Source organism: Tamandua tetradactyla, chromosome 6, assembly GCF_023851605.1.
Source record: "Tamandua tetradactyla isolate mTamTet1 chromosome 6, mTamTet1.pri, whole genome shotgun sequence".
Classification (NCBI taxonomy): Eukaryota; Metazoa; Chordata; class Mammalia; order Pilosa; family Myrmecophagidae; genus Tamandua; species Tamandua tetradactyla.
In genome coordinates, this window is record NC_135332.1 from 56,693,688 (window position 1) to 56,708,889 (window position 15,202).

The following is a 15,202-nucleotide window of genomic DNA, read 5'->3' on the forward strand; positions in this document are numbered from 1 at the left end:
TCAGAGGTCCTCAGCTAGTGCCAAAGCTTTTGGCGGCGAGGAACTTGCCTTCCCTCCCTTTCCTGCTTGCTTTGTTTTTCCTACTAGGATCCAGCCCCTTGGAGAGCTGCTCTCACCTTAGGATGGTACTTACCCAATTTTATTCCTTCCCTGCTTCCCACCATGGCTCATGGGGGCCCAGACCCACTGAGAAGGACCAGCGGCTGCTTGGGAGGGGGCAAGCCTGTGCTGGTCTCAGCCCTGTAGGGCCACAGGCAGCTGAGGGGCGGAGCAGCTGTGCCAGACCCCACAGTATGAAGTCCAAGCCACAGATGGAAGGAGAGGCTGGCGGTTCCAGCTGAGAGGTAGAAGGAGCCTGGGTTCTTCCTCTCTTGTGAGTTTGGGGTGGGGGGCTGGGATGTGCTGAGTCTTGACCTTGCTGATCTTGCCTGAGACTGAGAATCAGGAGGGAGGGGACCCCTTTCTAACCATCTTTGTGAGACCAAGGTCTGGGAAGAAAGATGTAGGAAGGAAGATGGAGGAGCAGAAATGGGGGACCGCAGGGCTGAGGTTCATGGGGTCACATGTATTCTCTGTCAGATCAGATCTGCAGGCTGCCTTCTTGTCTGGCTGCTTGGAGGACAGAGAGGGGGACAAGGACTATCGCGCCTGGTTTCTCAGAGGTCTCATAAGGGCCTTCCAGGAACCCGGGGCAGGAAGTGCTTGCAAATGCCCATTAGCCGAGGGGCGCCAGGAGAGGTGGGCTGGGCAGGCCTGCGGTAGGTGTAGGAGAGGTGGGCTCCTCTTATGAAGCTGACTCCGGGTTGTGGCTGTCATCCTCAGTTGGTGGACATGGGCTGGTAAGAGGTGTGGAGTATTCTCTCTCTCGAGGTGACCACGGGGCCGGGTGCCATTGAGATGGGGACCACACAGTTGGGGCTCTGTCGGCATAGCCCCCTTTTCTCGGGCTCTTAACTCAGTGGTCCTTGCCTGGCCCCCTCCTTCCCAGGTTACAGCCAGGGCCCGCCCAGGACACCAGAGTCCCCTGTCCGAGGAGTCCCCCAGGCTCTGCCCAGATGGCCCTGTTGTGTAAGCATTGCCCCGAAGGCTTGTCCCGCCCCAGCGTTCTGCCTGCTGATCCGACTGCAAACAAGCGCTCCCTGGTCACCACTGAGGGCCAGATGGAAAGTGGGGAGTGTGTGAGAGCTGCGAGCTTGCCGCAGTCACGTTGCCGTGGTGACACAACTCTGTTTAGCTGTCTCTCCACCGTCCTCACCGGCGATGGCCTAAAATAAGTTTTACCTGCAGCTGACACAGCAGGCGGCTCCGTTCTCCCAAGCCAGCCCTCAGGCTAGGGCTTCAGTGGTGAGAAGTGTGTGTGCGTGTGTGTGCGCAGGCAATTGTTGTACGTGTGTAGGGACAAAGGGACCTGAGGGAGGATGAGTCCCAAACCCTAACCCCCATGTCCCCCTCTCCACCCCCCCAAGCCCTGTCCTGTGACCCGTGTCTCTGTAGATCAGTGCTTCTCACACTTCAGTGTGCATGAGAGTCAACTGGAGAACCTGCTAAAACACAGATTCCTGGACCCCACCTGGGACTGGTGTGTACCTGGGAGTTTGCATTTCTAGCAAGTTCCCAGGTGATGCTGAGGCTGGTGGTCCAGGGACTGCCCTTCGAGTAGCAGTGCTGAAGACTTTAGGCCATTCTAGCCGGGAAGACATTCTTAACATCTTGCTTTCCGCCTTGTCTATTAAACTGTGCCCCTACTCTAGCTGCTTGGAGAGGAAAAGAAGGAAAGGGGGACTCACCTCTTCTGTGCTCTTTGGTCTTCTTTTCAGGAAGCAGGAGCTGGCCAACAGCTCAGATGTGACCCTCCCAGACCGGCCGCTGTCTCCTCCCCTCACTGCGCCTCCCACCATGAAGGTAAGAGGCTTAGAGTCCATGGAGGGGTGGGTGGGGCTGGGAAATGTGGGACAAGAGTCTCAGGCCTTCCTGCTGCTTTGGTTCTAGGCCCAGCTGCTCCTGCCCTGACACCTCTGGAGACAGCATCAGTGGGGAAGTTAAGTGTGACCGTGGGGCCCGGGGCAGACTGACAGGGGGCAGCATGGAAATGGACTGGTGCTGAGATGGGGGTGGCGGGACTCTTGGTAGTTAGCGAGAGGCCCTGTGCAGCTGTGGGGCTCAGGAACAAGGGACGCAGGTGGGAGGAAGAAGGGAGACTTACAATGCAGCCATGTCATCAGGGGCTGCTGCCCAGAAGGACTGGCTGGGCTGGGAGTGGGGAAGGAGGGGACCTGGGACCCTGCATACTGACCTACATCTAACCACCCCTCCTGGCATCCCCCTTCCTCTGGGAGAGCTGTCCTGGGGATTCCTGGGCTGGGGAGCAGACAGGAGTTCTTTTCCTTTCAGCATTTCATTCACAGGTCTCTTCCCGGGGGTGGCCACATCCCAGGCCCCCAGGCCCAGGACCCTGTTGGTCCCGGAAAGGAGCAGAGGAGGCAGTGCCCTGCCCTCTCCCCCTCCCTCTTCCTCATACTCCTTCTCACCCCCCTTGCAGGCCTCCTGGCAGGATGGCTACAGGCCTGAACTGGCCCTCAGCTCCTGTCTGGGCACTGATACACTTTCCTTTCTCTCACCCTCACACTTTGCCTGGTGAGGACTAGCTCTGAAGAAGTCACATGCCTCCTGTGCCTCTGAGGGGACATCCTGGACAGCCCCTATCTCTGTCCTGGGTCTCTGCTATGGGGTGACTCACAGGGAGATAGGCATCTCTTCCCTGCTGCTCCCTGTTGCACCCTGCCCTGCCCCTGACCTTATCTGTTGCAAGGTAACACTTGCAGAGAGTGTGGATAGAAATCCAACCATCTTCCCATGATGGTCCCATATCGAGTGCCATGTAGTAGTATGCTTTGAGGGGGGACGGCGCCTGCCCTGGGGTGGGTTAGGAGTTCAGCAGTAGGTGGGAGGCAAGGCCCCCTGGGGCCAGCACTCCCTCCTCCTGGTAGAGCACCCAGGGAGTGGAAAGCTAGACCACCTTCACCAGCCTAGTTCCAGTGCTGGAATCTGAGCCAGGGGTGGGGTTGGCCTGTTTGCACAGAGCCGTACTGAGAAGCATATTGCCGTTCTGAGGTTCCATCCCTGGGCCTGCAGATTTGGGTGTGGGATGCTTGATTTTGTCTCATGGATGGTGTGAATTTGCAGGGAGAACTCTGAAAGTCTCCTGAGAGGAGAGTTCTCTTGGCAGGCTTTACTGATACACTTATCTAATTTATTCAAGACCTGATGTTTACTTAAAAGTACTTAAAAGTTGTATTAGTTGGGACCCTTGATTGCAAGTGACAGAAACACAACTCAATTTGGCTTAAGCATGAAAGGGAATTTATTTAGTTTGTAATGGCAGGGGTAGACCCTAGGCACGGCTGCATCCCAGAAATCTGTCTCTTGCCATCTCTCTTTCTGTTGATTTCATTCTGTGTCAAGCTCTGTGTCTATAGTGGCAGGGCGGTGACAGAAGCTCTTACAGGTTAAGCAGGGTAAGTGGAAAGAAGACTCTTTCCCAGCAGTTCTAACCAAATCCCAATGATGCATTTCATTGGCCTGGCTTAGGTCACATGCCTAACCCTGAACCAATCATTGTGACTGGAAGGATGGAAGGCTCTGATTGGTCAGACCTGAGTCTTAGGCCCACCCACCTGAATTATAAGACCTGAGAGTGGGGGAGGCTGATTCCTCTTAGGAAAACTGGGCTGCGGCTATGAGAAGAAAGGAAAATGGGTGTAAAGCAGGCAAGATGCACGGCTTTCTACTGCAAGTGCTGATGACATGCCGGGCCCAGTCCTGGGTTCTGGGGAGATCATACTGAACAAGAGAATTTTGTTCCCTACTGTCCTAAAGCTTGTGGTCTAGCCAAGCAGTTAAAAGTTGAAAAATAATTTCAGGAATGAAGGACAGACAGTTAGATGTGATGAATGTTGTAAAGCAGAAGCACAGGACAGCTCAGGGAAAACATAATGGGGGGAGGGGCTTTCAACCAGTCTTGGAGGGGGTCAGGGGAGCTTCTTTGAGGAAATAAAGTTTAAGCTGAGCCCTGGGAGTTGATAGGAGCTAGTTAGGCAAAGATGGCGCCAGGTGGAGGAGAGGCTAAGGGACCAAAGTGAGGCTAAGGGACCAGCACCTGCATCTTTTGGATCTTTTTTTTTTTTTTGCATTTTTTTTGGTGAAAAATAACGTGTATACAAAAAAGCAATAAATTTCCAAGTACCTTTTAAACAAGCAGTTAAACAATAGATTTTAAAGTTTGCTATGGGTTACAGTTCCATGATTTTTCATTTTTTTCTTCTAGCTGCTCCAAGACACTGGAGACCAAAAGAAATATCAATATATTGATTCAGCAGTCATATTCGTATTTTGATTCCTACTTTCTCTGTTATACCCTTCCTTCTCTCTCTTTTTTTCTTTTCTTGTGAAATATAACATATATACAAAAAGGCAATAAATTTCAGAGTACATCCTGACAATTCGTTGTAGAACAGATTTCAGAATTTGGTATGGGTCACAATTTTAGGTTTTTGTTTTGAGTTGCTCTAAGGTACTACAGACTAAAAGAGTTATCAATATAGTGATTCAGCATTCATCCTTATTTGTTAAACCGGACCTCTGTATAACTCCACCATCACCTTTGATCTTCCTCTCACTCTTTGGAGATATTTGGGCTAGGGCCATTCTAACTTTTTCATGTTGTAAGGGGCTGTCAGTAATATGGGATAGGGGGATGGAACTAGTTGATGTTCTGGAAAGGCTGGCCCCTCTGCATTTCAGGACTTATTTGGTCCAGACACCTGTCTGGAGGTTGTAGGTTTTTGGAAAATTACTCTAGTGCATGGAACCTTTGTAGAACCTTATATATTGCCCTAGGTGTTCTTTAGGATTGGCTGGAAAGGTTTGGATGGGGTTTGGCAAGTGATAATAGTAGCAGTGTCTAACTGAAGCTTGAATAAGAGTGACCTCCAGAGTAGCCTCTTGATTCTATTTGAACTCTTTCAGCTACTGATTTTTTATTTGTTACACTTTTTTTCCCTTTTTGGTCAGAATGGCATTGTTGATCCCACAGTGCTAGGGCCAGACTCATCCCTGGGAGTCATCTCTCACGTGGCCAGGGAGTCTTTCACCCCTGGATGTCATGTCCCACATAGTGGGGAGGGCAATGATTTCATTTGCAGAGTTGGGCTTGAAGAGAGTGAGGCTACATCCGAGCAATAAAAGAGGTCCTCCAGAAGTAACTCTTAGGCATGCCTATAGGTAGGCTAAGCTTCTCCACTACATACATAATCTTCACAAGAGTAAGCTTCGTGATCAAGGGCATGGTCTATTGATTTGGGTGTCCCTAATGTTTGACACAGTATCGGGGTTTCCCGAGTGGTAAAGTTTCCCGAGTGGTAAAGCGTTGTTTCTCCTGTCCCTCATGGGACTTTGCCAATACTTTTTGATTATCTGCTTACTATACTCTGGGATGCTTTTGGATCATCTTTAGCATCTTGCGGGAGCACTTTTAACTGTAGAGTCTCAGGCCTCACCTCTGACCTACTGAATCAGTTCTGCATTTTACCAGGATTCCTAGGCGATTTGCGTGCAAATTAAAGCTTGAGAGCTCTTCTCCAGGGCAGGAGACAGTTCTGGGAGGAACAGGAAGAGGTCCAGAGTTAGGGGCCAAGAGTCCAGGCATGTGGGCAGGGACCGGGCCAAGCAGGCACTTGGAAGCTTTGCTAAGGATTTTGAGTTTATCTGAAGGTCACTGAAATCATTGAAGATTTTAGTCAGAGGAGTAAGATTTTGGGCATTTTGAAAAGTCACTCTGGCTGTTATATGGAGAATGCGTGGGAGGGAGCAGAGTGGAAAGCGGAAGGGACCCACGGCAGCAGTCAGTGGTGTTTGGAAGTGGTGGGATTCAGATTTCAAGGAGGTGGACTGATGAGGCTTTGGGGAGAGTGAGGAGGCAACAGCGGCTCCTGGATGTAGCCATTTGCTGAGAGAAGGGTGACCTGGGGAGGGAAGGTGAGGGGTCAAGTTCTCAGTGTGCCGAGTGGGATGTCAGTGACTGGGTCGGTATTTGGGGCCAGATTCAGAAGGGTCTGGGCTGGAGTAAAAATCTGAGAGTCCTTCTCCTGGGGATTGAAGCCCTCGGGGTGAGCGCTTCAGGGAGAGGGTGGAGTGACAGGAGGAAAGGTGCTGGTGCCATGTCTCAGGGACTCCTCCAAGCAAAGGCTGGTCCTGGTTCCGTGGGCAGGGCTGGATCTAGAGAGACGGAAGGAATGTTTCACGGTGTCAGCTGCTGCTGAGAGGCCACGGGCGAGCTGGACAGCAGCGGCCACTGCGTTTAGAGGCCCGGCCCGTGGTTGCTGCTGATGTAAAGGACAACAGTTCTGGAAGGCATGGGGAGTGGACAGTGGCCTGTTGAGGAGCCAGCGGAGATGGCAAAGGAGTCAGAGGGTGTAGACAGTACCTGTGAGATGGGAAATTGAAGCCTGTGAACGTGCTTAAGTGGGGAGAAACCAGAGAGTATGAGAGATACAGGAGAAAGGTGGTAAGAATCTGGCACATGTGAGAGATCATTAGCTAACATAATTTATGCAATCACAGTGTTGGGGGACATCTGCTGGGTGTCTAGCCCTGTGCTGCTTTAGCTGTCGCAGGGGTGGGGGCTGTCGGGAGGGCAAGGCTGGCCCCACCGGGGCCCCCGCAGGCCTAGAGCAGAACAACCGAGGGCAACCTCAGCAACCCACAATCTGAAGACCCTCTCTCTCTCTCTCCCCTCTCCTGATGCTCCGTCCTTCTCCGGTTTGAACTCAGCCCTGGAATTTTTCAACCTCTGACTCTGTTTTTTTTTTAAGTCTGAAAATCCCAAAGGTCTCAGATGAAGATGTGAGGGGTCACCGTGGGGTCTTAGACTGGACTTGGGGCCCTTCTGTGGCTGGGGTTGGGGCTCGGTGTAGGGTGTGCCCAGACTTCAGGGGCCCTTTGGGGCTGTGATTTGGGCTTGTTCTATGTCTGAGACTCTGCCTGGGGCTGCTCAGGATCCTGCCTGGGGCTGGGACGTTGTGTTTTCTTTATGCATGCCACACTGACCGGTGGGGGATTTATACTGCAGTCCTCACCTCGCAGCCTCAGAGGGAGCATTCCTTTTGTGACTCCTGCTGACTCTTGCCCTACATTGAGTTCCTGGAGGGTACCGACTGTGTCCTGTTCTTTGTGTCCTGGGGCCCTGCCGCGGGGTGGGTGCCGGGCAGCTGGTGGCGGTGAGTTGAGTGAATGGGATGTCCAGGGTGCAGGGGGCGGGACTTGAGCGGGCTCTGGCCTGGATTCTCCACCTCTCTGCGTTTGCTCGAATCATATACCCAGCAGCCTTTCTATCTCCATGTAATAATTTTTTAACATTTAGGCCCTAGACATGTCCTCCTTAAGATGTGGCTTGAGGATTCCCTCTTCCCCCATCTGTTTCACGTGGAGTTGCTTGTTAACTCTGCAGACCTGAGCTCCCCCTGCTGTGTCAGTCTCCAAAGGTGGGGTCAGGCCTCAGCTTTGTTGACACCTCTAGCCCTCCCCAGGCTATTCTTGCACATTGAGGTGGAAGATGCCTTGGGAGTGGAGGCTGGACTGTCCCTGAGGGTCTCTGACCTGGGGGGTGCAACAACCCCCCTCGTGAGTCAGTTCTTTACCGTCTGAGGATTTGGGCAGTGGGGGAAGGCCCCTCCTGTTTCCCTTGGCAGTACAGGGTCTGGGTGGGTGACAGGGATGACCTTGGGAGTCACAGAATGTCAGGGATGGGCACTCCATTTCCCTTATAGGTGAACCAGAGGCCCAGAGATGGAGAATAACTCCTCTGAGGTCCCACCTCTGAGGTCCCAGTGCAAGAGACTTGGGTTCCTCCAAAAGTCAGTTGAATAAGTTAAATTTTAAGACCCAGACCATTTTTGGTAAAGTGCTTTCTGCATCCCACCCCATGCAGGGACAGCCCCTCTTCTAGTTGCTTATTCATACTCCTCCACCTCTTTGCTGTTTTTGTTTTTTGAGGGGATTTTCTTCTTCCTCTTCTGCATTTACCTAATATGAAGCTGACCAAAAGCAACCCAAAGAGATGCTGAGCAGATGGGCTGAATGAGAGCCCAACTCCCAGCCAGAATGCAAACTGTGGAACACGCAGCGGGGCTGGGAGAGGGGCTTGGGACAGCCTCTCTTGTCATGCTGTGGATTGTTTCCAGGTCCTCTTCTTCATAACCAGGTCTTATGCCCAGATGGATCAACAGACACTTATGGCGCACCTGTTGTGTGCCCATCATTGTGCAGGACCCCACGGGGCCTACTGAGGCTGCCGTCCTCAACTCTCTGAGAACCTGCTGTCTCCAGGGGCCTTCACTGAGCAGAAGAAGCCATATGGCTCAGCACGCGAAAGGGCTCACATGTGGAAGGTGGCTTCTTGGTGTGGCAAAGAGGAGTGGGGAGAGCTTGGTGGGGAGCAGGGACTTCATCATGGCCAACAGAGGACCCCCTCCTCCCTTTCCGGGACCTTAGGCAACAACCTCTCTGGACCATGTGAAATGAGCACGTTGGGGTGGATCCTCCTGGTTCTCTTCCAGCTCACAGTAGGTGCGCAGGACGTTTTGGTAAAGTTCGTCAGGTTGGGACTTGATCTGACCATAATCTGAACAGTCAGACTTGACTCTGCAGACCCCCGGGTGCTGGCTGGGGCTTTTTCTCAGGCTTCTCCATCCCTCTTAGTGCAAATCTGAGGGCAGCTCCCTCTTCGACCTTCTCCTTTTCAGAAGGGGAGAATGGAGACCTGAGGTTTGTTGCAGGGATGAGCCAAAATCTTATTCCCACATAGGTCCTTTAGTGCTTTGCTCTCCACAACCTCCTCATGCCCCAGAAACCCTTTGAGGGTCAGGCAGGTTGCAAGACTTCATGCTAGGGAAAAAGATAGAAGTCCTCCTCCTCACACTTTTCATTTCTCTTGGGCAGAGCTGTGCTGTGTCTCTTCCCCTTCTCCCTGCCATGCCCCTAAGCGCCCACCAGCCACTCTCTTTCCCTGGAAGTGGAGTTTCCTTTCCAGCTTGCCACGCTGACCCCGGCCTGAGTCCATGTCTTCAGTTTGCCCACGATTACTGCTGCCTCTATTTGTCCTGCCCACCTTCTTTCAAGGCTGAGTGAGGGGCATCAGCCCCCTGCCCCCAGATCCAGAACAATTCTACGTGGATGGGTGAGGAGGCATTGTGGAAAGGATGTTGGGAACCTTCTTGGGCTGGGGCGGGAAGGGCCCAAGAACATTTATAAGGAGGTTTGGCTTTCCCCCTCTTCAGAAATGGAAAGAGCCTGGGAAGGGGCATGAGAGTTAGAAAAATATTTGTTCCTTCCAATTATAACCTCTGGACGGTGGTTTGGCCAGTTCTCTTGGTGAGGCTCGATGTGCCCTGGGTGAGCCGTTTCTGTTCTCTTCACTGGCCCTCGTTATGTCACTGGGTCTCTAGAAGCTACTTTGCTAAAGGCCAGTGGACAAGGGAGGCCAAGGCAGTCAAGGAAAGGCACCCAGGATTTCAGTCGAATGTGGGAAGAATTTATTTGAATATGGAGGATGAGGATACCCCTCGGCAGGCTTTAAGAACACAGAGATGTCTACACAGGTACCTCCTTGCACAAATCCACTTATGCATGCACACCTGCTAATATGTATATTTTCTCTAATTTTGTTCATGTTTTAAGGTCAACTGGCTTACACTTATTGCAAATTATTTTAGGTGTACCCATATTTTTAAAAACTACATATATTGAAATGCATAAATCTTTTTTTTTTTTTCTTTTTTTTTTTATTAATTAAAAAAAGAATTAACAAAACAATTAGAAATCATTCCAATCTACATGTACAATCAGTAATTCTTAATAACATCACATAGTTGCATATTCATCATTTCTTAGTACATTTGCATCGATTTAGAAAAAGAAATAAAAAGACAACAGAATAAGAATTAAACAATAATAGAAAGAAAAAAAAACAAAAAAAACAAAAACAAAAAACCTATACCTCACATGCAGCTTCATTCAGTGTTTTAACATAATTGCATTACAATTGGGTAGTATTGTGCTGTCCATTTCTGAGTTTTTATATCCAGTCCCGTTGTACAGTCTGTATCCCTTCATCTCCAATTATCCCTTCTCTTTTTTTTTTTTTTTTAATTAACGGAAAAAAAGAAATTAACCCAACATTTAGAGATCATACCATTCTACACATGCAATCATTAATTCTTAACATCATCACATAGCTGCATGATCATCATTTCTTAGTACATTTGCATTGGTTTAGAAGAACTAGCAACATAACCGAAAAAGATATAGAATGTTAATATAGAGAAAAAAATAAAAGTAATAATAGTAAAATCAAAACAAAACAACACAAAACAAAACAAAAACCTATAGCTCAGATGCAGCTTCATTCAGTGTTTTAACATGATTACTTTACAATTAGGTATTATTGTGCTGTCCATTTTTGAGTTTTTGTATCTAGTCCTGTTGCACAGTCTGTATCCCTTCAGCTTCAATTACCCATTGTCTTACCCTGTTTCTAACTCCTGCTGAACTCTGTTACCAATGACATATTTCAAGTTTATTCTCGAATGTCCGTTCACATCAGTGGGACCATACAGTATTTGTCCTTTAGTTTTTGGCTGGATTCACTCAGCATAATATTCTCTAGGTCCATCCATGTTATTACATGGTTCATAAGTTTATCTTGTCTTAAAGCTGCATAATATTCCATCGTATGTATATACCACAGTTTGTTTAGCCACTCTTCTGTTGATGGAGATTTTGGCTGTTTCCATCTCTTTGCAATTGTAAATAATGCTGCTATAAACATTGGTGTGCAAATGTCCGTTTGTGTCTTTGCCCTTAAGTCCTTTGAGTAGATACCTAGCAATGGTATTGCTGGGTCGTATGGCAATTCTATATTCAGCTTTTTGAGGAACCGCCAAACTGCCTTCCACAGTGGTTGCACCCTTTGACATTCCCACCAACAGTGGATAAGTGTGCCTCTTTCTCCGCATCCTCTCCAGCACTTGTCATTTTCTGTTTTGTTGATAATGGCCATTCTGGTGGGTGTGAGATGATATCTCATTGTGGTTTTGATTTGCATTTCTCTAATGGCCAGGGACATCGAGCATCTCTTCATGTGCCTCTTGGCCATCCGTATTTCCTCTTCTGAGAGGTGTCTGTTCAAGTCTTTTTCCCATTTTGTAATTGGGTTGGCTGTCTTTTTGTTGTTGAGATGAACAATCTCTTTATAAATTCTGGATACTAGACCTTTATCTGATATATCATTTCCAAATATTGTCTCCCATTGTGAAGGCTGTCTTTCTACTTTCTTGATGAAGTTCTTTGATGCACAAAAGTGTTTAATTTTGAGGAGTTCCCATTTATTTATTTCCTTCTTCAGTGCTCTTGCTTTAGGTTTAAGGTCCATAAAACCACCTCCAGTTGTAAGATCCATAAGATATCTCCCTACATTTTCCTCTAACTGTTTTATGGTCTTAGACCTAATGTTTAGATCTTTGATCCATTTTGAGTTAACTTTTGTATAGGGTGTGAGAGATGGGTCTTCTTTCATTCTTTTGCATATGGATATCCAGTTCTCTAGGCACCATTTATTGAAGAGACTGCTCTGTCCCAGGTGAGTTGGCTTGACTGCCTTATCAAAGATCAAATGTCCATAGATGAGAGGGTCTATATCTGAGCACTCTATTCGATTCCATTGGTCGATATATCTATCTTTATGCCAATACCATGCTGTTTTGACCACTGTGACTTCATAATATGCCTTAAAGTCAGGCAGCGCGAGACCTCCAGCTTCGTTTTTTTTCCTCAAGATGTTTTTAGCAATTCGGGGCACCCTGCCCTTCCAGATAAATTTGCTTATTGGTTTTTCTATTTCTGAAAAATAAGTTGTTGGGATTTTGATTGGTATTGCATTGAATCTGTAAATCAATTTAGGTAGGATTGACATCTTAACTATATTTAGTCTTCCAATCCATGAACACGGTATACCCTTCCATCTATTTAGGTCTTCTGTGATTTCTTTTAGCAGTTTTTTGTAGTTTTCTTTATATAGGTTTTTTGTCTCTTTAGTTAAATTTATTCCTAGGTATTTTATTCTTTTAGTTGCAATTGTAAATGGGATTCGTTTCTTGATTTCCCCCTCAGCTTGTTCCTGAAATGCATAAATCTTAACTGTATGCTTTTACTTCCTGACCCTAATCAGACAGGGCATTTCTACTAGAGTTTCCTTGCATCCTTTCCTAGTCATTCCCAAACCCCCCCTCCATAAGTGACCAGTGTTTGGTTTTTTTTTTCACCTTATATTAGTTTTGTCTATTCATAAACTTAATTTGAAAGGAATCACTCAGTATTACTCTTTTTTGTCCAGCTCAGTAAAATGTCTGAAATTAGCCCATGTTGCTGTGTGTATCAGTAGTTTACTCCTTTTTATTGCTGAGTAATATTCCATTATATGAATGTTGTCATTTGTATTGTTTCCAGGTTTTTGCTATAATGAATAGCCAAATGCTATGAACATCCTGGTGTTAGGTGGTTTCTGTTTTTTTTGAACGTATCTTTCCATTTTCTTAGGTAAATATCTATAAGTAGAATTACTGGGGAAAAGTGTAGCTGAATGTTTAATTATATCTGAAAATGTCATGGTATTTGGCTAATGGTTATATCATTTTATATCTCCACCAGCAAGGTTCTGAGAGTTCTGGTTGCTCTGCATCCTTGTCAACATTTGCCATTGTCAGTTTTTACTTTTAGCTACTCTAATAGATGTGGCATCTCATTGTGTATGTTTTTTTTAATTAGAGCAGTTGTAGGTTTACAGAAAAAATGATGAAGAACTTACCGAGTTCCTATACACCCCTCCCACAGTTTTCCTATTATTAACATTTAGCATTAGTCTGATTCCTTTGTTACAACTGATGAAAAATATTATTATAATTATACTATTAGCTATAGTCCATAGTTTACATTAGGGTTCAGTCTTTGTGTTGTACAGTTCTACAGTTTTTAAAAAGTTTTATTTTGATAACATATATACACTCTAAAATTTCCTATATTAACCACTTTCAAATATACAATTCAGTGGTGTTAATTACATTCACAATGTTATGCTGTCATCACCACCATTAATTACTAAATTTTTTCCCTCACCCTGAACAGAAACTCTGTACCGATTGGTCACCATCCTACCCCCACCTGGCCCCTGGTAACCTATATTCTAATTTATGATTCTGTGATTTGCATATTCTAATTATTCATATAAGTGAGATCATATGGTATTTGTCCTTTTGTGAAGACTCAATGTGATGTCTTCAAGGTCCATCCATGCTGTAGTATGTATCAGAGCTTTATTCCTTTTTTTTTTTTTTTTGATGGGTAGAAGTGTGTATTTTTTTTTATTAATTAAAGAAAAAAAGAAATTAACACAACATTTAGAAATCATTCCATTCTACATATGCAATCAGTAATTCTTAACAACATCACATAGATGCATGATCATCATTTCTTAGTACATTTGCATCGATTTAGGAAAAGAACTAGCAAAACAACAGAAAAAGATATAGAATGTTAATATAGAGAAAAACATAAAAATAATAATAATAGTAAAAAAAAAGAAAAGGAAAAAGAAAAAAAAAGACAAACAAACAGACAGACAAAAAAAAAACCTATAGCTCAGATGCAGCTTGATTCAGTGTTTTAACATGATTACTTTACAATTAGGTATTATTGTGCTGTCCATTTTTGAGCTTTTGTATCTAGTCCTGTTGCACAGTCTGTATCCCTTCAGCTCCAATTACCCATTATCTTACCCTGTTTCTAACTCCTGCTGGACTCTGTTACCAATGACATATTCCAAGTTTATTCTCGAATGTCGGTTCACATCAGTGGGACCATACAGTATTTGTCCTTTAGTTTTTGGCTAGACTCACTCAGCATAATGTTCTCTAGGTCCATCGATATTATTACATGCTTCATACGTTTATTCTGTCTTAAAGCTGCATAATATTCCATCGTATGTATATACCACAGTTTGTTTAGCCACTCGTCTGTTGGAGTGGATGGACATTTTGGCTGTTTCCATCTCTTTGCAATTGGATGGACATTTTGGCTGTTTCCATCTCTTTGCAATTGTAAATAACGCTGCTATAAACATTGGTGTGCAAATGTCCATTTGTGTCTTTGCCCTTAAGTCCTTTGAGTAGATACCTAGCAATGGTATTGCTGGGTCGTATGGCAATTCTATATTCAGCTTTTTGAGGAACCGCCAAACTGCCTTCCACAGTGGTTGCACCCTTTGACATTCCCACCAACAGTAGATAAGTGTGCCTCTTTCTCCGCATCCTCTCCAGCACTTGTCATTTTCTGTTTTGTTGATAATGGCCATTCTGGTGGGTGTGAGATGATATCTCATTGTGGTTTTGATTTGCATTTCTCTAATGGCCAGGGACATTGAGCATCTCTTCATGTGCCTTTTGGCCATTTGTATTTCCTCTTCTGAGAGGTGTCTGTTCAAGTCTTTTTTCCATTTTGTAATTGGGTTGGCTGTCTTTTTGTTGTTGAGTTGGACAATCTCTTTATAAATTCTGGATACTAGACCTTTATCTGATATGTCATTTCCAAATATTATCTCCCATTGTGTAGGCTGTCTTTCTACTTTCTTGATGAAGTTCTTTGATGCACAAAAGTGTTTAATTTTGAGGAGTTCCCATTTATTTATTTCCTTCTTCAGTGCTCTTGCTTTAGGTGTAAGGTCCATAAAACCGCCTCCAATTGTAAGTTTCATAAGATATCTCCCTACATTTTCCTCTAACTGTTTTATGGTCTTAGACCTAATGTTTAGATCTTTGATCCATTTTGAGTTAACTTTTGTATAGGGTGTGAGATGCGGGTCTTCTTTCATTCTTTTGCATATGGATATCCAGTTCTCTAGGCACCATTTATTGAAGAGACTGTTCTGTCCCAGGTGAGTTGGCTTGACTGCCTTATCAAAGATCAAATGTCCATAGATGAGAGGGTCTGTATCTGAGCACTCTATTCGATTCCATTGGTCAATATATCTATCTTTATGCCAATACCATGCTGTTTTGACCACTGTGGCTTCATAATATGCCTTAAAGTCAGGCAGCTT

General features: G+C 46.0%; 1 protein-coding gene across 6 annotated transcripts in view; it reads left to right on the top strand.

Annotated features, from left to right (window-relative positions):
- Positions 1–15,202, top strand: part of RAP1GAP2 (RAP1 GTPase activating protein 2) — a 232,699-nt gene that overhangs the window by 115,730 nt on the left and 101,767 nt on the right. For all 6 annotated transcript variants that reach the window (XM_077165552.1, XM_077165549.1, XM_077165546.1 and 3 more), the window contains one exon: positions 1,818–1,902. In XM_077165552.1, coding sequence (XP_077021667.1) covers positions 1,818–1,902 — 85 coding nt within the window. The remainder of the gene's footprint in view (positions 1–1,817; positions 1,903–15,202) is intronic.